The 25,217-nt window shown below is 48.1% G+C and overlaps 1 protein-coding gene across 3 annotated transcripts in view; it reads left to right on the top strand.

The window, feature by feature from the left end:
• Nucleotides 1-2,045: 2,045 nt before the first annotated feature.
• Nucleotides 2,046-25,217, top strand: part of LOC106574020 (choline transporter-like protein 5-B) — a 90,631-nt gene continuing 67,459 nt past the window's right edge. For all 3 annotated transcript variants that reach the window (XM_014149529.3, XM_014149528.3, XM_014149531.3), the window contains exon 1: nucleotides 2,046-2,246. In XM_014149529.3, coding sequence (XP_014005004.1) covers nucleotides 2,210-2,246 — 37 coding nt within the window. In that variant the 5' untranslated portion in view covers nucleotides 2,046-2,209. The remainder of the gene's footprint in view (nucleotides 2,247-25,217) is intronic.

Here is a 25,217-nt window from a genome sequence, read left to right on the forward strand (position 1 = left end):
GGGTATGTACGTATGGTCACTGTGGGGACGACGTTCCAGATGCACTTATTGATAAAGCCAGTGATTGACGTGGTGTACTCCTCAGTGCCATCGGAAGAATCCCGGAACATGTTTCAGTCTGTGATAGCAAAACAGTCCTGTAGTTTAGCATCTGCTTCATCTGACCAGTTTTTTATAGACCGAGTCACTGGTGCTTCCTGCTTTAATTTTTGCTTCTAAGCAGGAATCAGGAGGATAGAGTTGTGGTCAGATTTACCAAATGGAGGGCGGGGGAGAGCTTGTACGTGTCTCTGTGTGTGGAGTACAGGTGATCTTTCCAACAGGACAAGGATCTGAAGCATACAGCCAAAACAACGCTGGAATGGATTCAGAACAAGAATGTGAAAGTCCTTGAGTGGACCAGCCAAAGCCCAGACTTGAATCCCATTGAAAATCTGTGGAAATACTTGAAGATTGCTGTTCACAACTGATCCCCATCTAATTTAACAGAGCTTGAGAAGATCTGCAAGAAATAATGGGAGAAAATCCCCAAATCCAGATATGCAAAGCTGATACAGACATACCCAAGACAACTCAGAGCTGTGATTGCCGCCAAAGGTGCTTCTACAAAGCATTGATTCGGGGGTGTGAATACTTAAGTAAATTAGATATTTCTGTATTTTATTTTCAATAAAATGGCAACAATTCTAAAAACATGTTTTCACTTTTATCATTATGGGGTATTGTGTGTAGATGGGTGAGAACAAATATCTATTTAATTCGTTTTGAATTCAGGCTGTAACACAACAAAATGTGGAATAAGTCAAGGGGTATGAATACTTTCTGAAGGCACTGTAGCTGTAAAATATAGATAGGATCTGTGCTGTCACAAGAAGTCCTGCAGAGGACAGTGTTTCTCCACAAAGGGTCCATGTTAAACTCAAGAGATTTTGCACAGTAAAATAGTGAAAGCTGTTTGAGAGAAAGCTATGGGCCAATGTTTCCAAACTCCAGTCCTCCAGTACCTCCCAACAGTACACATTTTTGCTGTGGCCCCGGAAAAACACACCTGATTTAACTTGTCAACTAATCATCAAACCTTAAATGAGATGCGTCATCCCTTCACACAGGAATAGCTGCCATGATTGGCTTTTTAGGTGCCTCTGCTACCACACGTAATATAAAGACTGATGATCGCTGTGTGGTACTCTTACAAACTAATTTAGTTGAATAAGGTGAGTTTGTCCGGGCCTACAACACAGACGTGTTACTGGAAGGAGGAAACACTGCATAGTGTAGCAAACATTCATAATGTCACATATACAGTAGCATAATTAAGCAATAAGGCACGAGGAGGGGTGGTATATTGGCAATATACCACGGCTAAGGGCTGTTCTTAGCATGATGCAACGTGGAGTGCCTGGACACAGCCCTTAGCCGTGGTATATTGGCCATATATCACAAACCCCTGAGGCGCCTTATTGCTGTTATAAACTGGTTACCAACTTAATTAGAGCAGTAAAAATAAATGATTTGTCATACCTGGGGTATACGGTCTGATATACCACGGCTGTCAGCCAATCAGCATTCAGGGCTCGTACCACCCCGTTTTATAAAGAGGGATATAGTAGGCTGACTTTATTTGGATATTCCATCTGTAGATGCTCTACAGACTATCAGTACCATTTCAACTAGCTACTAACCCTAACCCTAACCTTAACCCTTATCCTAACCCTAAACTCAATACTTACCCTAACCTTTATTCTGATCCTAACCCTAACTGTAACCTTAGCATGGAGTTGCTTATCAACAGATCGTTTGTTGGTAGAGCATCTACAGATGTACTATCCAGACTATCCAAATAAAGCATGACCAACTGTAGTGTGACTGTATTACTTTCAAATTTTACTAATAAATTCACAATATAGATGATTGCCACTGTGTGTCAAGTGTGAATCAGGTCTACATCGAGATTCATGTAAAACATTTTCATTGCGATCAGCCCTGGTGTCTGTGTGCCTTTAAGGGTTTTAATCACACGGTTGATGACGATATATCGTGCTGTAAACACCGCTGGCGCTCCGCTGCCGCTCCGCTGCGTGGTGGAGACAGCTCAAACCAAGGCTGGAGCTGCTCTATTCAGTAGACTGGGCCACTAAAACGCTCTGTTCACATCTCAAGCCTCATATGCCACCTCAAAGACGGTGCAGAATCTCCTGTCTGAGGTGCAATGGCTAGAAAGACAGACATTCCTCCTTCATACTATGGTGAGTCGCCACATTCGTCTTTGTTTAAGGTCGGTAACCTCACGTTGTTTCTTCAAGACAACAAAGGGTAGCCTACAACGATATTCTTCAAACGCTATCCTGACTTTGGTTACTGGGGCGGCTTTTAGCGCTAGGGCTGATTTACTAAATGTAACATTGAAGTGAGATACAATGTACCAATGTTATGTCACTTCATCATGAATGGAGCCTAACAAATTAGAAATTGCTTCGCGATCATATTTTAATTTGAAAGTAGGCTACTGGATATAAAAATGGTAACGTTAAGATGTTGTTTCTGTCACTCGAATCATGAAATGTAACACCAGTGGAACTATCAACCGTAGTTTTTTAAATGTATTTTTTAACATTATACAGTGTAACCTCTTGGGGATTGACACTTGGTATGTAGTGAACCTAGCTAACCGTATTGGTACAACATGTTATTGTTACAGTATTAAACACATACTATAGCCTAATTCTAATGATTTAAGACTGTTTTCTTTCCCCCAACCCTTGACAACAGATGAAACTTAAAGGTATTGTTTTGATGAAGAAAAAAAGTGAATTGCATCTGAAAGCCAAGACGAACAACAATACTCATAAATCATGTCCATTGTTATTATAAAATACAAGGCAAACGATGTAAAAGACAATAGATTTTTCCCTTTGTCCCTAAGTGAGAGTTGTTCCCTGGTCGTTATATGGATATTCAATCTCTGTGAAGATTTACTGTCCATTAGCTGGTCCTCTTTGTTAGGGTGTCTGTGAAAATCCGGGACTCGTGCCAGATGCCATAGAAACCACATTACTACAGTGTTTCAAGTGTGAAACGACAGCTTCCATAAGCAGTAACACAGTAATAACACAGTTTACCACAGATTGTCAGACAAAGGAGCACTAATAGAAGACGTGGATGTTGATTAAGGCAGCCCCCTCACCTCTGATTCAGAAGATCCATTTCAGTTGAAGGAATTCAGTTGTACTGAATAGGTATCCACCTTTACCTTTCCCTTATAGTAGTGCATGCAGAGATATGCAAGCTATGGCTTATGTAATTACAGTATAATAGTCTTGGTTATTATAGACAGTGCATGTCATGGCATCTTATAAGTAACGGTTTTACAGTCATTATCATAGGAGGTGAACCCTCATTATAATCAATCTTTTCTGTACATGAGCAATCATTATAATTCGGGTCAAGCCATCCATATTATTGGTGAATTTGTCAAAAGACCACTAATTCAGCCAGTCCACTTCATGCTGTGACAACTGGCAGAGGTATATAGAATTGTCATTGTCAGTAAGTGACATAGTCAATCTACTCAGTATGACTTCATGGGAAAGCTGCAGTGTCTCTCATCTCTCCCTAGACACTGACCCTGTGTTTCACTCAGTTCCCATGACTCCAGGCCCCTGCCAATCATGTTTGTAGCCTGTCAGTTGGAGATGAGGATTGGCTGCAGTGAAATAGACTCTCGCTGCCATCTCTTGAGACCTCCAACTGCCCACTCAGAATTCAGCCCACACTTGAACATTGTGTTGAAGCAGAGGAAGCTGTACATACAGTACTTCATTACATTTCAGCATTTTAGAATGAATAGTGCTTATGGTACATGTGAGTTGATCATGCTTGTGCCAATGCAACATTTTGGTGTTTATTGTCAAAAGATTTGGGATAATCTTACGCTCCTCCATCTGAAAAGGAAACGAGGCCCTGCGTCTTTAAATGCAGCCTGGCCAGTGGAGCATGGGATGGAGTTGTGCCGACTCCCCGTGTTCAGGTCAGCTGCTGTGTCCAAGTGGCCTCTCTGGTGCTGGTGCTCAGTCAGCCAGCCTGTCCAAATGGCCTTTCCCAGGCAGCTCGGGGCAGGGCTGTCAAGCAGAGAGGGATGCTAGGTGCAAAAACTCTATAGTCCTCGCCAACCTGCCTCTCTAGCAAATGGAAATGCGTGGTGATGGTCACACACACACACACACACACACACACACACACACACACACACACACACACACACACACACACACACACACACACACACACACACACACACACACACACACACGCACGGACACGGACACTAGTCAATCAAGCATCAATACACACTTGCAGACATGCTCAATTTGTGCACTTTCCATCACACACCAACATTCACACTTCTAGTGCATTTTTACAGACAAATAAACATGTTAAATCATACATTTGCACAGTCATAGACAGTCCCTTCATTCATCCTCAACCTTTTATAATGGATCCACAGCCAATACTTTCATCAGTAATGCATCCTGAATGATGTTCAGTCATTCATAAAGGTAGAACATACTGTCCCCATCCCAGACAGGTTCAGTCATTCATAAAGGTAGAACATACTGTCCCCATCCCAGACAGGTTCAGTCATTCATAAAGGTAGACCATCCCAGACAGGTTCAGTCATTCATAAAGGTAGACCATCCCAGACAGGTTCAGTCATTCATAAAGGTAGAACATACTGTCCCCTATCCCAGACAGGTTCAGTCATTCATAAAGGTACAACATACTGCCCCCATCCCAGACAGGTTCAGTCATTCATAAAGGTAGAACATACTGTCCCCTATCCCAGACAGGTTCAGTCATTCATAAAGGTAGAACATACTGTCCCCTATCCCAGACAGGTTCAGTCATTCATAAAGGTACAACATACTGCCCCTATCCCAGACAGGTTCAGTCATTCATAAAGGTAGAACATACTGTCCCCTATCCCAGACAGGTTCAGTCATTCATAAAGGTAGAACATACTGTCCCCTATCCCAGACAGGTTCAGTCATTCATAAAGGTAGAACATACTGTCCCCTATCCCAGACAGGTTCAGTCATTCATAAAGGTAGAACATACTGCCCCCTATCCCAGACAGGTTCAGTCATTCATTAAGGTAGAACATACTGTCCCCTATCCCAGACAGGTTCAGTCATTCATTAAGGTAGAGCATACTGCCACCTATCCCAGACAGGTTCAGTCATTCATAAAGGTACAACATACTGCCCCCATCCCAGACAGGTTCAGTCATTCATAAAGGTAGAACATACTGCCCCCATCCCAGACAGGTTCAGTCATTCATTAAGGTAGAGCATACTGCCACCTATCCCAGACAGGTTCAGTCATTCATAAAGGTAGAACATACTGTCCCCATCCCAGACAGGTTCAGTCATTCATAAAGGTAGACCATCCCAGACAGGTTCAGTCATTCATAAAGGTAGAACATACTGTCCCCTATCCCAGACAGGTTCAGTCATTCATAAAGGTAGAACATACTGTCCCCTATCCCAGACAGGTTCAGTCATTCATAAAGGTAGAACATACTGTCCCCTATCCCAGACAGGTTCAGTCATTCATAAAGGTAGACCATCCCAGACAGGTTCAGTCATTCATAAAGGTAGACCATCCCAGACAGGTTCAGTCATTCATAAAGGTAGACCATCCCAGACAGGTTCAGTCATTCATAAAGGTAGACCATCCCAGACAGGTTCAGTCATTCATAAAGGTAGACCATCCCAGACAGGTTCAGTCATTCATAAAGGTACAACATACTGAATTATCACTCTCTGACAAGTTCGTAAGAGACTGTTTAGAATGAGTCGCGTTCAGCAACAAAAGTGTTGAGCTGGTCACCTTGTTAATGAACACATTTCTCACATGGTCAGGTTGCCTGAGCGTGGCATTCTCACACCCAGGCAATGCAGACTTTTCACGGAGGCTGACAAAGAGCTAGGAATAGTTTTTTCAAAGACTGTCCTCTCCTTATAAACTACTGCAGTCGTAGTTCAGATGCCTCATCCCTTCAGACAGGAATAAGTGCCATGATTGGCTTTTTATTTTTATTTAACTGGGCAAGTAAGTTAAGAACAAACTGTTATTTACAATGACAGCGTAGGAACAGTGGGTTAACTGCCTTGTTCAGGGGCAGAACGACAGATTTTTACCTTGTCAGCTCGGGGATTCGATCTAGCAACCTTTCGATTACTGGCCCAACGCTCTAACCACTAGGCTACCTGCTGCTTTTAGGGGCCTCTGCTACCACACATAATATGAAGAGTGATCGCTGGGTGGTACTCCTACACACTGTAATGGACTCTTTATAATGCCCCTACTCATTCTATTGAATGAGGTTCTTCCCCTATGAAATTCTGCGGTGGTTTTCTCTGGCTACTACAGTAGGATATCACGGTTCCCTGATGTTTTTACAGACTACAGAAAGGTATTCACAGTGCTGGCAGGCTTGAGTCCGTAAATACTTCCACAAACTCGCTTCGTATCACGACAGGCAAACATGAATTGCCTTTTGTAAACCCTGTGTGAATTGAACAGAGTTTGGCTCTAAATGTCCAGCTATCTCTCCCTGTTACAGGCAACGCTATGCACGAAGGCTTTGGATATCCAGTTTGCAGCATGAATACAGTCCCTTTCTTTATTGGGCTAGTGGGCTAGCTGACATTATACGACGAGTGGCTCTAATCTAATCCTGGATGCTGATTGGTTAAAACTGACAATGATTTATTAAACACAACTCAAAGAAACAAAGTGTGTATAGCGAGTGAGACAGCTGCAGTTCCAACACACATAGAAAACAGATTCAGGTCTTTGTCTTGTGTTGAGTCTCTGCTACTGTGAGGTTGGTGATGTACTGAATGATTCAGGTCTATCAACAGATTCCATGGATCATTATCCTGAGATGAAAGTCAGCTGCTGTGTTATTTATTCTGTATGTGGAGAGGTGAGGGACTTGCATAACACCTCAGGGATGTGCTGCGTTGCACCGCTTTCTCAGCCAACTCCAGGCTGATCTGAATTACAAAATGACTGTGAGAGATGGGAAGGAAAGGAGAGAGTGGTAGAGGCATACGCTTATGAGATCCTCTAGCCTGAGGATAACCCCATCTTCTTCCTGACATTGATCACGTTAGGAGGCTGATCCAGAACCAATTCTTACTGTCACTTAATCAGTGAAGGCAAGTAATTCTGATTGCTTTGGGTCCTGTAACACCCCATGCAACCTCAGGCAAATTGACAACAGAGTCGCGTTAGCGAGTTGTTTTGCTCGACATCGAAGCTCCGCTGTATAAGGGAGAGGAGGCAGTCTGAAATGCAATATGTAGTGTGTGAATAACAATAAAGAAACATTGTGTGTGTAGCTAAGCATTTAAGCTGTGTCTCTCCCTGAACCTCCACATTACACAAGACGGACATGAAGAAACAGGCGTCATTCCATGACTCAACCTTAAAATCCATATAAACCCAAACCAAAGCCTGTTGAGCTTGTCACTGATCCAGCATGACAGACTCATTTCACAGGAACACAGGGCTGCTACTGATGTGCCTGGGGACCTTGCTGCATTTCTGTCTCATCACACCCTGCTACATCACACAAGTAGCCAAGGTCACAATCCCCCAAACACTGCCTGCCTCGCTGTCTACTCTGTCCCCAATCTCTCTCTCTCTCTCTCTCTCTCTCTCTCTCTCTCTCTCTCTCTCTCTCTCTCTCTCTCTCTACTCTGCCCCTCTCTCTCTACTCTGCCCCTCTCTCGCTCTCTCTACTCTGCCCCTCTCTCGCTCTCTACTCTGCCCTCTCTCTCTCTCTCTACTCTGCCCCTCTCTCTCTCTCTACTCTGCCCCTCTCTCTCTCTACTCTGCCCCTCTCTCTCTCTCTACTCTGCCCCTCTCTCTCTCTCTCTCTCTCTCTCTCTCTCTCTCTCTCTCTACTCTGCCCCCTCTCTCACTCTATACTCTGCCCCTCTCTCTCTCTACTCTGCCCCCTCTCTCTCTCTCTCTACTCTGCCCCCCCTCTCTCTCTACTCTGCCCCCTCTCTCTCTACTCTTCACCCCCCCTCTCTCTACCCATCACCCCCCTCTCTCTACTCTGCCCCCCCTCTCTCTCTCTACTCTCCCACTCTCTCTCTACTCTTCCCCCTCTCTCTCGCTCTACTCTTCCCCCTCGCTCTACTCTACCCCCTCTCTCTCGCTCTACTCTGCCCTCTCTCTCTCTCTCTCTCTCTCTCTACTCTGCCCCTCTCTCTCTCTACTCTGCCCTCTCTCTCTCTCTCTCTCTACTCTGCCCCCTCTCTCTCTCTACTCTCCCACCCTCTCTCTACTCTGCCCTCTCTCTCTCTCTCTACTCTCCCACCCTCTCTCTACTCTGCCCTCTCTCTCTCTCTCTACTCTCCCACCCTCTCTCTACTCTGCCCTCTCTCTCCCTCTCTCTCTCTCTACTCTTCCCCCTCTCTCTCGCTCTACTCTTCCCCCTATCTCTCGCTCTACGCTTCCCCCTCTCTCTCGCTCTACTCTGCCCTCTCTCTCTCTCTCTCTCTCTCTACTCTGCCCCTCTCTCTCTCTACTCTGCCCTCTCTCTCTCTCTCTCTCTACTCTGCCCCCCCTCTCTCTCTACTCTGCCCCCCCTCTCTCTCTCTACTCTGCCCCCTCTCTCTCTCTCTACTCTTCACCCCCCCCTCTCTCTACTCTGCCCTCTCTCTCGCCCTCTCTCTCTCTCTACTCTGCCTCTCTCTCTCTCTCTCTACTCTGCCCTCTCTCTCTACTCTGCCCTCTCTCTCTCTCTCTCTCTCTCTCTACCTCTCTCTCTACTCTGCGCCTCTCTGTCTCTCTCTCTCTACTCTGCCCTCTCTCTCTCTCTCTCTCTCTCTCTCTCTCTCTCTCTAATCTGCTCTCTCTCTCTCTCTCTACTCTGCCCTCTCTCTCTCTCTCTCTCTCTCTCTACTCTGCCCCCTCTCTCGCTGTCTCTCTCTACTCTGCCCTCTCTCTCTCTCTCTACTCTGCCCCTCTCTCTCTCTCTACTCTGCCCCTCTCTCTCTCTACTCTGCCCCTCTCTCTCTCTACACTGCCCCTCTCTCTCTCTCTCTCTCTCTCTCTCTCTCTCTCTCTCTCTACTCTGCCCCCTCTCTTGCTCTATACTCTGCCCCCTCTCTCGCTCTACTCTGCCCTCTTTCTCTCTCTCTCTCTCTCTCTACTCTGCCCCCTCTCTCACTCTATACTCTGCCCCTCTCTCTCTCTACTCTGCCCCCTCTCTCTCTCTCTCTACTCTGCCCCCCCTCTCTCTCTACTCTGCCCCCCCTCTCTCTCTACTCTGCCCCCTCTCTCTCTACTCTTCACCCCCCCTCTCTCTACCCATCACCCCCCTCTCTCTACTCTGCCCCCCCTCTCTCTCTACTCTCCCACTCTCTCTCTACTCTGCCCTCTCTCTCTCTCTCTCTCTCTACTCTTCCCCCTCTCTCTACTCTTCCCCCTCTCTCTCGCTCTACTCTTCCCCCTCTCTCTCGCTCTACTCTTCCCCCTCTCTCTCGCTCTACTCTTCCCCCTCGCTCTACTCTACCCCCTCTCTCTCACTCTACTCTGCCCTCTCTCTCTCTCTCTCTCTCTCTACTCTGCCCCTCTCTCTCTCTACTCTGCCCTCTCTCTCTCTCTACTCTGCCCCCTCTCTCTCTCTACTCTCCCACCCTCTCTCTACTCTGCCCCTCTCTCTCTCTCTCTCTCTCTACTCTGCCCCTCTCTCTCTCTACTCTGCCCTCTCTCTCTCTCTACTCTGCCCCCTCTCTCTCTCTACTCTCCCACCCTCTCTCTACTCTGCCCTCTCTCTCCCTCTCTCTCTCTCTACTCTTCCCCCTATCTCTCGCTCTACGCTTCCCCCTCTCTCTCGCTCTACTCTGCCCTCTCTCTCTCTCTCTCTCTCTCTACTCTGCCCCTCTCTCTCTCTACTCTGCCCTCTCTCTCTCTCTCTCTCTACTCTGCCCCCCCTCTCTCTCTACTCTGCCCCCCCTCTCTCTCTCTACTCTGCCCCCTCTCTCTCTCTCTACTCTTCACCCCCCCTCTCTCTACTCTGCCCTCTCTCTCGCCCTCTCTCTCTCTACTCTGCCTCTCTCTCTCTCTCTCTACTCTGCCCTCTCTCTCTACTCTGCCCTCTCTCTCTCTCTCTCTCTCTCTCTACCTCTCTCTCTACTCTGCCTCTCTGTCTCTCTCTCTCTACTCTGCCCTCTCTCTCTCTCTCTCTCTCTCTCTCTCTCTCTCTCTCTCTCTAATCTGCTCTCTCTCTCTCTCTCTCTCTCTCTACTCTGCCCTCTCTCTCTCTCTCTCTCTCTACTCTGCCCCCTCTCTCGCTCTCTCTCTCTACTCTGCCCCCTCTCTTCCCTCTACACTGCCCCCTCCCTCCCTCTACTGTGCCCCTGTCTCTACCCCTCTCTACTCTGCCTCTCTCTACTCTGCCCCCTCTCTCTCTCTACTGTGCCCCTCTCTCTCTATTCTCTGCCCCCTCTCTCTCTCTACTGTGCCCCTGTCTCTACCCCTCTCTACTCTACCTCTCTCTACTCTGCCTCTCTCTCTCTCTACTCTACCTCTCTACTCTCTCTCTACTCTGCCTCTCTGTTTGCTGTAGGCTAGCTGCCAGAGGCTGACGCTGAAATGCTAACCCAAACCCCCAGTGGGAGCCCATCCTGTACCCTGCTGCCTCTTTCCCCTACAGAGTGGATGTCAGTGTGGTGTGTTTACAAGGCTGGTAACAGGGAGATGTTTTAAATACTACTCATGTCTTAATGTACTAACTCAGTGAGAGTCCACTCCAGATATTCCAGCCCAGTGTAGTTCCGGGGGCTCAGTTGGCTTGAGCAAGGTGGTTGTGACATAAACGTTGTGGGTTTGATACCTGCACGGGCAGATGATCTATTGTGGACCGAGTTAAGCTCAGGGAGGACTCAGGAGTTGGTACTATAAGTCCAGACATTTGGAGTTCTTGTCTCTCAAAGGAGAACTGGTGACCCACGGCGATTTTCTGTTTTCTGAGCAGATGCTAATTTAAAAAGAAATGTGTGTGTGTGTATACGCACACACACTGCCGGTCAAATGTTTTAGGACATCTACGCATTGAAGGGTTTTTCTTTATTTTTACAATGTTCTACATTGTAGAATAATAGTGAAGATATAAACTATGAAATCTCATGTGGAATCATGTACTAAGTGTTAAACAAATCAAAATATATTTGAGATTCATCAAGTAGCCAACCTTCGCCTTGATGACAGCTTTGCACACTCTTGGCATTCTCTCAAGCAGCTTCACCTGGAATGCTTTTCCAACAGTCTTGAAAGAGTTCCCACATATGCTGAGCACTTGTTGGCTGCTTTTCCTTCACTCTGCTGTCTAACTCATCCCAAACCATCTCAGTTGGGTTGAGGTCAGGTAATTGTGGAGGAAGCACTCCATCACTCTCCTTCTTGGTCAAATAGCCCTTACACAGCCTGGAGGTGTGTTTGGGGTCATTGTCCTGTTGAAAAACAAATGATAGTCCCACTAAGTGCAAACCAGATGGTATGGCGTATCGCTGCAGAATGCTGTGGTAGCCATGCTGGTTAAGTGTGCCTTGAATTCTAAATAAATCACTGACAGTGTCAGCAGTCACCAGTGCTGCATCAGATGACCTGGCCTCCACAATCACCCAACCTCAACCCATTTGAGATGGTTTGGGATGAGTTGCCCTCTCTCTCTCTTTCTACTCTGCTCTTCTCTCACTCTACTCTGCCGCTCTCTCTCTCTCTAGTCTGCCTCTCTATTTACTCTGCCCTTCTGTCACTCTACCCCTCTCTCTCTAGTCTGCCTCCCTATCTACTCTGCCCCTCTCTACTCTGCCCCTCTCTACTCTCTCCCTCTACTCTGCCCCTCTACTGTCTCTCTCTCTCTACCTCTCTCTACTCTGCCCCCCTCTCTCTCTCTCTCTCTCTCTCTCTCTCTCTCTCTAGTCTGCCTCCCTATCTACTCTGCCCCTCTCTCTACTCTGTCCCTCTCTTTCTCTCTCTCTACTCTGCCCCTCTACTGTCTCTCTCTACTCTGTCCCTCTACTGTCTCTCTCTACTCTGCCCCTCTCTCTACTCTGCCCCTCTACTGTCTCTCTCTACTCTGCCCCTCTCTCTACTCTGCCCCTCTACTGTCTCTCTCTACTCTGCCCCTCTCTCTACTCTGCCCCTCTACTGTCTCTCTCTACTCTGCCCCTCTCTCTACTCTGCCCCTCTACTGTCTCTCTCTACTCTGTCCCTCTCTTTCTCTCTCTACTCTGTCCCTCTACTGTCTCTCTCTACTCTGCCCCTCTACTGTCTCTCTCTACTCTGACCCTCTACTCTCTCTCTCTACTCTGTCCCTCTACTGTCTCTCTCTGTCCCTCTACTCTCTCTCTCTACTCTGTCCCTCTACTGTCTCTCTCTACTCTGCCCCTCTCTCTACTCTGTCCCTCTACTGTCTCTCTCTACTCTGCCCCTCTACTGTCTCTCTCTACTCTGACCCTCTACTCTCTCTCTCTACTCTGCCCCTCTACTGTCTCTCTCTACTCTGTCCCTCTCTTTCTCTCTCTACTCTGTCCCTCTACTGTCTCTCTCTACTCTGCCCCTCTACTGTCTCTCTCTACTCTGCCCCTCTACTCTCTCTCTCTACTCTGTCCCTCTACTGTCTCTCTCTGTCCCTCTACTCTCTCTCTCTACTCTGTCCCTCTACTGTCTCTCTCTACTCTGCCCCTCTCTCTACTCTGCCCCTCTACTGTCTCTCTCTACTCTGACCCTCTACTGTCTCTCTCTACTCTGACCCTCTCTACTCTCTCTCTCTACTCTGCCCCTCTCTACTGTCTCTCTCTCTCTACCTCTCTACTTTGCCCCCCCTCTCTCTCTCTCTCTCTCTCTCTCTCTAGTCTGCCTCTCTATTTACTCTGCCCTTCTCTCACTCTACCCCTCTCTCTCTAGTCTGCCTCCCTATCTACTCTGCCCCTCTACTGTCTCTCTCTCTCTCTCTCTACTCTGCCCCTCTACTGTCTCTCTCTACTCTGCCCCTCTACTGTCTCTCTCTACTCTGCCCCTCTCTCTACTCTGCCCCTCTACTGTCTCTCTCTCTACCTCTCTCTCTCTCTACCTCTCTCTACTTTGCCCCCCTCTCTCTCTCTCTCTCTCTCTCTCTCTCTCTCTCTCTCTCTCTAGTCTGCCTCCCTATCTACTCTGCCCCTCTCTCTACTCTGTCCCTCTCTTTCTCTCTCTACTCTGTCCCTCTACTGTCTCTCTCTACTCTGTCCCTCTACTGTCTCTCTCTACTCTGTCCCTCTACTGTCTCTCTCTACTCTGCCCCTCTCTCTACTCTGTCCCTCTACTGTCTCTCTCTACTCTGCCCCTCTCTTTACTCTGTCCCTCTACTGTCTCTCTCTACTCTGTCCCTCTACTGTCTCTCTCTACTCTGCCCCTCTACTGTCTCTCTCTACTCTGCCCCTCTACTGTCTCTCTCTACTATGTCCCTCTACTGTCTCTCTCTACTCTGACCCTCTCTCTACTCTGTCCCTCTACTGTCTCTCTACTCTGCCCCTCTACTGTCTCTCTCTACTCTGACCCTTTACTGTCTCTCTCTCTCTACCTCTCGCTCTACTCTGCCCCTCTCTCTACCTCTCTCTCTACTTTCTGATCCACGCCCTTACCTTAAAAAAAAGGTGACCAAAGGATGCATATCTGTATTTGCAGTCATGTGAAATAAATTCATTAGGCCCTAATCTATGTATTTAAATTGGCTGATTTCCTTATATGGGCTGTAACTCAGTAGAATCTTTGAAATTGTTGCTTTGCTACAGGAGGGACTGGTGAACTTCACAAAATAGATGGCATCATGAGGATTGAAAATGATGTGGATATACTGAAGCAACATCTCAAGACATCAGTCAGGAAGTTAAAGCTTGGTCGCAAATGGGTCTTCCAAATGGACAATGACCCCAAGCATACTTCCAACGCTGTGGCAAAATGGCTTAAGGACAACAAAGTCAAGGTATTGGAGTGGCCATCACAAAGCCCTGGCCTCAATCCCATAGAAAATTTGTGCGCAGAACTGATAAAAGCGTGTGCGAGCAAGGAGGCCTACAAACCTGACTCAGTTACACCAACTCTGTCAGGAGGAATGGGCCAAAATCCATCCAACTTATCGTGGGAAGCTTGTGGAAGGCTACCTGAAACGTTTGACCCAAGTTGAACAATTTGAAGGCAATGCTACCAAATGCTAATTGAGTGTATGTAAACTTCTGACCCACTGGGAATGTGATGAAAGAAATAAAAGCTGAAATATGTCATTCTCTCTACTATTATTCTGACATTTCACATTCTTAAAATAAAGTGGTGATCCTAACTGACCTAAGACAGGGAATTTTTACTAGAATTAAATGTCAGGAATTGTGAAAAACTGAGTTTAAATGTAGAGTGCGCAGGGAGAAACGGGGAGAAAGAGAGGACGCTGGGAGAAACGGGGAGAAAGAGAGGACGCTGGGAGAAACGGGGAGAAAGAGAGGGCGCAGGGAGAAACGAGGAGAAAGAGAGGGCGCAGGGAGAAACGGTGAGAAACGGGGAGAAAGAGAGGGCGCGATGGGAGAAATGGGGAGATATTGGGAGAAAGAGAGGGCGCAGGGAGAAACGGGGAGAAACGAGGAGAAAGAGAGGGCGCAGGGAGAAACGGGGAGAAACGAGGAGAAAGAGAGGGCGCAGGGAGAAACGGGGAGAAACGAGGAGAAAGAGAGGGCGCAGGGAGAAACGGGGAGAAACGAGGAGAAAGAGAGGGCGCAGGGAGAAACGGTGAGAAACGGGGAGAAAGAGAGGGCGCAGGGAGAAACGGGGAGAAAGAGAGGGCGCAGGGAGAAACGGGGAGAAAGAGAGGGCGCAGGGAGAAACGGGGAGAAAGAGAGGGCGCAGGGAGAAATGGGGAGAAAGAGAGGGCGCAGGGAGAAACGGTGCCGTACTGTATTTATGTTGTATATTAGGACAATAACGTACACAATCCCAATAGGCCAATATCTCAATTAAGAGGTGTTTTAATAAAATGATATGCAGCTGTTTTTGTGACCTGAAAAATGTTTTATAACAGACACATGCATTCAGTCTGGCATCCCTTTTTTCAAGCCCTCTCATAGCCCTCTACCAAGAACATCCTGTTCCACCAATGATAATGACAGAATTAATCTCTGTACAATGTCACATTTACAGGGCTTTGAAAGGATGCTAGAGATTGTCTAGTTGAAGCTGTCCTATATCCATTGATTAGTCACAGAATGATTGGAAGTGGAATGTGGTTGGAGTGAAACTATCCATCTGTTCTGTACAGAATGTCACAGTCAATGCAGTCAGTTCTGTGGTGTACATTGACCCATAATGCTATCGCTATGGCAGACTGAGGATGCAAATGGGATTGGAGTATGAGGATTAGTGACAAATCCTCTGTCTGAACCTGATGTGTAATGTCATACCCAGTCTGCCCTCAACGCCCCAGAGAGTAGCTATAATCACCACAGTTCATTTGCTGGGCTGAAGAAATCCTATTGGGTTTTTTTTCTCTTGGAGAAATGGAAAACACTGGTAAGATGCTTGAGGAGGGTGGTCACGTGCGCTAGCAAGACAGAAGTCCTGGGTTCGAGCCTCAGTGTGTGCCGACTCAGGAGGAAGCGGTACTTGCTTAGCAAGCAGCGTAACAACAAACGGAAGCCCAGCCGCGAACTGCCCAGTGACACGAGCCTAACAGACGAGCTAAATTACTTCTATGCTCGCTTCGAGGCAAGCAACACTGAAGCACGCATGAGAGCACCAACTGTTCCAGACGACTGTGTGATCTTGCGCTCCGTAGCCAATTTTTGTATGTTTTAAATTTTATTTCACCTTTATATAACCAGGTAGGCTAGTTGAGAACAAGTTCTCATTTACAACTGCGACCTGGCCAAGATAAAGCAAAGCAGTGCGACACAAACAACAACACAGAGTTACACATGGAATAAACAAACATACAGTAAGTAATACAATAGAAAAAGTCTATATACAGTGTGTGCAAATGAGGTAGGATAAGGGAGGTAAGGCAATAAATAGGCCATAGTGGCGAAATAATTACAATATTGGCTGAATGTGCAGAAGATGAATGTGCAAGTAGAGATACTGGGGTGCAAAGGAGCAAAAATAAATAACATTATGGGGATGAGGTAGTTGGATGGGCTATTTACAGATGGGCTATGTACAGGTGCAGTGATCTGTGAGCTGCTCTGACAGTTGGTGCTTAAAGCTAGTGAGGGAGATATGAGTCTCCAGCTTCAGTGATTTTTTTTTCTCAGTTCGTTCCAGTCATTGGCAGCAGAGAACTGGAAGGAAAGGCGGCTGAAGGAGGAATTGGCTTTCGGGGTGACCAGTGAAATATACCGGCTGGAGCGCGTGCTACGGGTGGGTGCTGCTATGGTGACCAGTGAGCTGAGATAAGGCGGGGATTTTCCCCCGCTTTGTGAGTAAAACCTTTAGACAGGTCAACATTCACAAGGCCGCAAGACCAGACAGATTACCAGGACATGTACTCGAAGCATGCGCTGACCAACTGGCAAGTGTCTTCACTGACGTTTTCAACCTGTCCTTGACCTAGTCTGTAATAACTACATGTTTCAAGCAGACCACCATAGTCCCTGTGCCCAAGAACACCAAGCTAACCTGCCTAAATGACTACCGACCCGTAGCACTCTCGTCTGTAGCCATGAAGTGCTTTGAAAAGCTGGTCATGGCTCACATCATCACAAACATCCCAGAAACCCTAGACCCTCTCCAATTTGCATACCGCCCCAACAGATCCACAGCAATTTCTATTGCACTCCACACTACCCTTTCCCACCTGGACAAACAAAACACCTATGTGCGAATGCTGTTCATTAACTACAGCTCAGTGTCCAACACCATAGTGCCCTCAAAGCTCATCATTAAGCACCTCCCTCTGCAACTGAATCCTGGACTTCCTGACGGGCCGCCCCCAGGTGGTAAGGGTAGGCAACAACACATCTGCCACGCTGATCCTCAACACGGGGACCCATTTTTGGTGCGTGCTTAGTCCCCTCCTGTACTCCCTGTTTAACCATGACTGAGTGGCCAAGCACAATTCCAACACCATCATTAAGTTTGCCAACGACACAACGGTGGTATGCCTGATCACCAACGATGATGAGACAGCATATAGGGAGGAGGTCAGTGACCTGGCAGTGTGGTGCCAGGATAACAACCTCTCCCTCAACGTGATCAAGACAAAGGAGATGATCGTGGACTACAGGAAAAGGAGGACCAAGCACGTCCCCATTCTCATTGACAGGGCTGTAGTGAAGCAGGTTGAGAGCTTCAAGTTCCTTGGTGTCCACATCACCAACAAAAATATAATGGTCCAAGCACACCAAGACAGTTGTGAAGAGGGCACGACAAAACCTATTCCCCCTCAGGAGACTGAAAAGATTTGGCATGGGTCCTTAGATTCTCAAAGTTCTAGAACTGCACCATCGAGAGCATCCTAACGGGTTGCATCACCGCCTGGTATGGCATCTGCTTAGCCTCCGACCGCAAAACGCTACAGAGGGTAGTGCTTACAGTCCAGTACATCACTGGGGCCAAACGTCCTGCCATCTAGGACCTCTATACCAGGCGGTGTCAGAGGAACGCCCTAACAATTGGCAAAGTCTCCAGCCACCCTACTCATAGACTTTTCTCTCTGCTACCACACGGCAAGCAGTACAGGAGCGCCAAGTCCAGGTCCAAAAGACTTCTTAACAGCTTCTACCCCCAAGCCATACTTCTGCTGAACAGGTAATCAAATGGCTACCCAGACTATTTGTATTTTTTGTACGCTGCTGCTACTCGCTGTTTATTATCTATGCATAGTCACTACCCCTACCAACATGTACATATTACCTCAACTAACCTGTACCTCCGCACATTTACTCGGTACTGGTACCCCCTGTATAAAGACTCGTTATTGTTATTTTATTGTTGGTCTTTTATTTTTGGGGGTAAATATTTTCTTAACCAACGACGCAGTTTTAAGAAGGGCTTGTAAGTAAGCATTTCCCGGTAAGGTCTACACCTGTTGTATTTGGCGCATGTGACAAATAAAATGTGATTTGATCCTTTACATATACACCCTGCTAACATCCTCATTCCTAAACTTTGTTTATGCATGCATACTACACACATCAACATATTGTCTGTGCTCTATGTACACAACCTGCATCATCATCTGTCTTATGTAACAACACCTCAACGTGAGATGAGCCAACACACTGAGAGTAGAGGAGCCTGGCAGGCAACAGAGCCAACACACTGAGAGTAGAGGAGCCTGGCAGGCAACAGAGCCAACACACTGAGAGTAGAGGAGCCTGGCAGGCACCAGGCAACAGAGCCAACGCACTGAGAGTAGAGGAGCCTGGCAGGCACCAGGCAACAGAGCCAACGCACTGAGAGTCGAGGAGCCTGGCAGGCAACAGAGCCAACACACTGAGAGTAGAGGAGCCTGGCAGGCACCAGGCAACAGAGCCAACACACTGAGAGTAGAGGAGCCTGGCAGGCAACAGAGCCAACACACTGAGAGTAGAGGAGCCTGGCAGGCACCAGGCAACAGAGCCAACACACTGAGAGTAGAGGAGCCTAGCAGGCACCAGGCAACAGAGCCAACACACTGAGAGTAGAGGAGCCTAGCAGGCACCAGGCAACAGAGCCAACACACTGAGAGTAGAGGAGCCTAGCAGGCAACAGAGCCAACACACTGAGAGTAGAGGAGCCTGGCAGGCAACAGAGCCAACACACTGAGAGTAGAGGAGCCTAGCAGGCAACAGAGCCAACACACTGAGAGTAGAGGAGCCTAGCAGGCAACAGAGCCAACACACTGAGAGTAGAGGAGCCTAGCAGGCACCAGGCAACAGAGCCAACACACTGAGAGTAGAGGAGCCTAGCAGGCAACAGAGCCAATACACTGAGAGTAGAGGAGCCTAGCAGGCACCAGGCAACAGAGCCAACACACTGAGAGTAGAGGAGCCTAGCAGGCAACAGAGCCAACACACTGAGAGTAGAGGAGCCTAGCAGGCACCAGAGCCAACACACTGAGAGTAGAGGAGCCTAGAAGGCAACAGAGCCAACACACTGAGAGTAGAGGAGCCTAGCAGGCAACAGAGCCAACGCACTGAGAGTAGAGGAGCCTAGCAGGCACCAGGCAACAGAGCCAACACACTGAGAGTAGAGGAGCCTAGCAGGCACCAGGCAACAGAGCCAACACACTGAGAGTAGAGGAGCCTAGCAGGCAACAGAGCCAACACACTGAGAGTAGAGGAGCCTGGCAGGCAACAGAGCCAACACACTGAGAGTAGAGGAGCCTAGCAGGCAACAGAGCCAACACACTGAGAGTAGAGGAGCCTAGCAGGCACCAGGCAACAGAGCCAACACACTGAGAGTAGAGGAGCCTAGCAGGTAACAGAGCCAACACACTGAGAGTAGAGGAGCCTAACAGGCAACAGAGCCAACACACTGAGAGTAGGGGAGCCTGGCAGGCAACAGGCAACAGAGCCAACACACTGAGAGTAGAGGAGCCTGGCAGGCAACAGAGCCAACACACTGAGAGTAGAGGAGCCTGGCAGGCAACAGAGCCAACACACTGAGAGTAGAGGAGCCTAGCAGGCACCAGGCAACAGAGCCAACACACTGAGAGTAGAGGAGCCTAGCAGGCACCAGGCAACAGAGCCAACACACTGAGAGTAGAGGAGCCTAGCAGGCACCAGGCAACAGAGCCAACACACTGAGAGTAGAGGAGCCTGGCAGGCAACAGAGCCAACACACTGAGAGTAGAGGAGCCTGGCAGGCAACAGAGCCAACACACTGAGAGTAGAGGAGCCTGGCAGGCAACAGAGCCAACACACTGAGAGTAGAGGAGCCTGGCAGGCAACAGAGCCAACACACTGAGAGTAGAGGAGCCTAGCAGGCAACAGAGCCAACGCACTGAGAGTAGAGGAGCCTAGCAGGCAACAGAGCCAACGCACTGAGAGTAGAGGAGCCTAGCAGGCAACAGAGCCAACACACTGAGAGTAGAGGAGCCTGGCAGGCAACATAGCCAACACACTGAGAGTAGAGGAGCCTAGCAGGCAACAGAGCCAATGCACTGAGAGTAGAGGAGCCTAGCAGGCACCAGAGCCAACACACTGAGAGTAGAGGAGCCTAGCAGGCACCAGGCAACAGAGCCAACACACTGAGAGTAGAGGAGCCTAGCAGGCAATAGAGCCAACACACAGAGTAGAGGACGCCTAGCAGGCACCAGGCAACAGAGCCAACGCACTGAGAGTAGAGGAGCCTAGCAGGCAACAGAGCCAACACACTGAGAGTAGAGGAGCCTAGCAGGCAACAGAGCCAACACACTGAGAGTAGAGGAGCCTGGCAGGCAACATAGCCAACACACTGAGAGTAGAGGAGCCTAGCAGGCAACAGAGCCAATGCACTGAGAGTAGAGGAGCCTAGCAGGCAACAGAGCCAACACACTGAGAGTAGAGGAGCCTGGCAGGCAACAGAGCCAACACACTGAGAGTAGAGGAGCCTAGCAGGCACCAGAGCCAACACACTGAGAGTAGAGGAGCCTAGCAGGCACCAGGCAACAGAGCCAACACACTGAGAGTAGAGGAGCCTAGCAGGCAATAGAGCCAACACACAGAGTAGAGGAGCCTAGCAGGCACCAGGCAACAGAGCCAACACACAGAGTAGAGGAGCCTGGCAGGCACCAGAGCCAACACACTGAGAGTAGAGGAGCCTAGCAGGCAACAGAGCCAACACACTGAGAGTAGAGGAGCCTAGCAGGCAACAGAGCCAACACACTGAGAGTAGAGGAGCCTAGCAGGCAACAGAGCCAACACACTGAGAGTAAAGGAGCCTAGCAGGCAACAGAGCCAACGCACTGAGAGTAGAGGAGCCTAGCAGGCAACAGAGCCAACGCACTGAGAGTAGAGGAGCCTAGCAGGCACCAGGCAACAGAGCCAACACACTGAGAGTAGAGGAGCCTAGCAGGCAACAGAGCCAACACACTGAGAGTAGAGGAGCCTAGCAGGCACCAGGCAACAGAGCCAACACACTGAGAGTAGAGGAGCCTAGCAGGCACCAGGCAACAGAGCCAACACACTGAGAGTAGAGGAGCCTAGCAGGCACCAGGCAACAGAGCCAACACACTGAGAGTAGAGGAGCCTAGCAGGCACCAGGCAACAGAGCCAACACACTGAGAGTAGAGGAGCCTAGCAGGCACCAGGCAACAGAGCCAACACACTGAGAGTAGAGGAGCCTAGCAGGCAACAGAGCCAACACACTGAGAGTAGAGTAGCCTAGCAGGCACCAGGCAACATTAGCCAAAACACTACGTTAGCTAACTTCCACAGTATGCCTTGGAGGCATTTTCCAAATGTTGTTGACTACAGCCCTTCATTCAGCCTGACTGACCCCAGCACATCACACATCCACTACTCTCTACACTGGTTAAGTCGTCATCCAGGGCCGACTCTACTGGTGGTCCAGTGTTACCGATTGATTGGCAGGCCCTCGGTACTGTATAATGGGACTGAAATCACTTTTCAGAATCAGAGTAAAGCTCAGAATTCTTCTGAGAGGAGGAACAGGGCAGGCTACTGTGGTGAGCCAAGCACTCAGGCAATAAAGCCAAGCAGTCAGGTCTCACAGGTGGTGCCCAATAAGCAAATCCTGGTTTTGTGTGTACTGATGAGAATCTAGTGCATTTCAGCTACTCATGTTGTTGAATAATGTTCTTAGGTGTTCACTGAGTCCCCTGATAACTTGTGTTTTACGTCCAAGAGAGTATTCAGACAATAGTATGATGAGCCACCCACGCCAAGCTGGTGTCCTCTCTTTACACCCTAACAGTTGGCCGAGGCCCACGGCCCCCCATTCGTTCCCCTGTTGGACACTGTGGTGTTTGTCAATGAAGTGGGGAGCGATATTGCAAGCCCTCCCGAAACAATATTCTCCTGCCCCTCACTGTTGCGCAATCTGTCCTCTCAACATTAGCTTCCCTTCATCTCTGTATGAATTAGCTTCCGCAATTCCCCCCCTTCGTGCAGACCAGTCTGTTTTCACCACGATGGATGACAAAGACCAGGGAGCACTCAGTCGCTTGAAATGTTCACACAACAAGGTCAATGAAAATGATTTTTCTCTCGATTTATAATCTACCTGGCTGCTTGAATCCCGGTCCAACTGATACAGTAGTCAGCTCACAACCCACGGCAGCTGGACCTCTAATAATCTCTGATGTTCGTTCATCTAATGCTACCTGCTGGCCGCTGGTTTGTAGGAACATCCACCGGGATATACAAACAACAACATGCGCCATGCGGACGTGCTGACACAGATCAAACCAATCTCTTACTGCACAGGACCTGGTTCCTAATATCTGCTCTGAAGCCATATATTGTAGGAACTGTCAATGGTGAATTAGTTTGGCCATTTGCCATTGGCAGTTAAGTGAACTGTCTTTGAAAGTTCTGTTGAAACCTTCTCTATGACTGTGCTGGTGTCCTGGGGTCCATCCCGACATGTTGCACTCATCAAAGGGAAATGTGTAAACATCTGTGTCCGGGTCACACAGATACGAAGGTGGTTAGATGGTAGTTCAGGACAATGCGGATGTTTTGCTGCTTTTTCCTGAGGAAATAGATGGTGTTGCTGTCATGACCTTGGTGTCTGGGAACATGGCAGGCTAAATCATCAGTGGTTTGTCACTGCTGGGAACATGGCAGGCTAAATCATCATAGTGGTTTGTCACTGCTGGGAACATGGCAGGCTAAATCATCAGTGGTTTGTCACTGCTGGGAACATGGCAGGCTAAATCATCATAGTGGTTTGTCACTGCTGGGAACATGGCAGGCTAAATCATCATAGTGGTTTGTCACTGCTGGGAACATGGCAGGCTAAATCATCACAGTGGTTTGTCACTGCTGGGAACATGGCAGGCTAAATCATCACAGTGGTTTGTCACTGCTGGGAACATGGCAGGCTAAATCATCACAGTGGTTTGTCACTGCTGGGAACATGACAGGCTAAATCATCAGTGGTTTGTCACTGCTGGGAACATGGCAGGCTAAATCATCACAGTGGTTTGTCACTGCTGGGAACATGGCAGGCTAAATCATCATAGTGGTTTGTCACTGCTGGGAACATGGCAGGCTAAATCATCATAGTGGTTTGTCACTGCTGGGAACATGGCAGGCTAAATCATCACAGTGGTTTGTCACTGCTGGGAACATGGCAGGCTAAATCATCATAGTGGTTTGTCACTGCTGGGAACATGGCAGGCTAAATCATCACAGTGGTTTGTCACTGCTGGGAACATGGCAGGCTAAATCATCACAGTGGTTTGTCACTGCTGGGAACATGGCAGGCTAAATCATCACAGTGGTTTGTCACTGCTGGGAACATGGCAGGCTAAATCATCAGTGGTTTGTCACTGCTGGGAACATGGCAGGCTAAATCATCACAGTGGTTTGTCACTGCTGGGAACATGGCAGGCTAAATCATCACAGTGGTTTGTCACTGCATCATTGATGTCTCATATCTTTACAGCACAGATGTGCATCCGTGTGTCAAACATATCGATGTGGTTTGCCTGTTAAAATAACTTGATGTGCTATATAAGGAAATAGCTAACTCGGTATCCTGGTCCCAGATCTGTTTGTGATGTCTTGTCCTGTGGTCATTGTCATGCAAAACGTGACCAGGCTGTTAACACAAGTCTACATCTACGCTCTCTCTTATCTGAATTCCAAGGTTGCTGTAGTCTCCTGCTGACTGCACCTGGTCCTGTGACTCTGTCCTTGGCTGAGAGATGCAGATTAATCCTAGAAAATCTCCAAGGTCCTGGGCGTCTTTATTTAGAACCAAAATACAACGTCATTGCGGTAGAGAACAATCGACTGAATACTCAGTGGATTGGAGGAGCACAGCGTCTCTGGCACAGGGGGTTATGGGTTCAAGTCCCTCAAATCTGGTACTTTTACATTTTGCATTGCATAAATAACTAATTACCTCCTCTGAATGTGATGCCTGAATATCGGGACAGTGCTGATGGAGACAATGTCTTCAACCGGAAATGTTGAACACCTCAGTCACGTGATTGATCGTCAACATGAGAGCGTTGCCATGTATATTTCTCACTCTCTCTCTCAGCCAATGACACCCAGTGATTCATGAGTGCTCAGTGAGGAGGCCAAGTGCGTAGTACAGTGTCCCCGGTGCTGGGTTCTGCCAAGTGGGCTGTATCTCTGAGAGCAGAAGCAGGCCTTCAGAGACAGATGGGAGATAGGCCCACTCATGTTGCTCTGAGAAATTACACTCTCTGTGTGATGAATGTGCTCACAGGAACAGTTCATACTGCAACTCCACGGGGGCACCGGCAAACATATACAGCACACATACAAACACACGTTGGGATGTGCACGTGGACACACTCTCACACTCAAGCAAGCACGAACACATACACATAGTAGCTTGGCATCATGTTAGCATCTCAGTCCTGCTACACAGGATGTGTCTCAAATGGCAGACCTCTACATAGTCCACTACTTTTTAGCGGTAGGAAGTTATGCACTGTTAGGGGAGTAGGGTGCCATTTGGACTGAAGCTACAGGGAGGAGCTGTGAACTGACCTAGTTGTTAGTGCCCTCCCAGGCAGTTGAATGTTATGCTTATTGCAGGGCCAACTGGTACATGTGTTGTTTCTCTCTCATTGATCACCGTTCCTGTCAGTAAGACCATTTGCAGTTACTGTATGTTGCTGGAGGACCGTTTTTGAACACTTTATTTCTGCTCTATTGTCTACATACAATAACTTCTCTTTTGATCTCATGCAGTGCTGTGAAAAAGTATTTGCCCCCTTTTTAATTTTCTCTACTTTTTTGCATATTTTTGATACTGAATGCCATCAGATGTTCAACCCAAACCTGACATTAGATAAATGGACCCTGAGTGAACAAATAACACAATGATTACATACTTCTTTCATTTATTTCCTAAACAAAGTTATACAACACCCAAAGCCCCTGTGTGAAAAAGTAATTGCCCCTTTACACTCAATAACTGGTTGTGCCACCTTTAGCTGCAATGACTCAACAAACACTTCCTGTAGTTGTTGA

The sequence above is a fragment of the Salmo salar genome, chromosome 16, assembly GCF_965601325.2.
Source record: "Salmo salar chromosome 16, fSalSal1, whole genome shotgun sequence".
Classification (NCBI taxonomy): domain Eukaryota; kingdom Metazoa; phylum Chordata; class Actinopteri; order Salmoniformes; family Salmonidae; genus Salmo; species Salmo salar.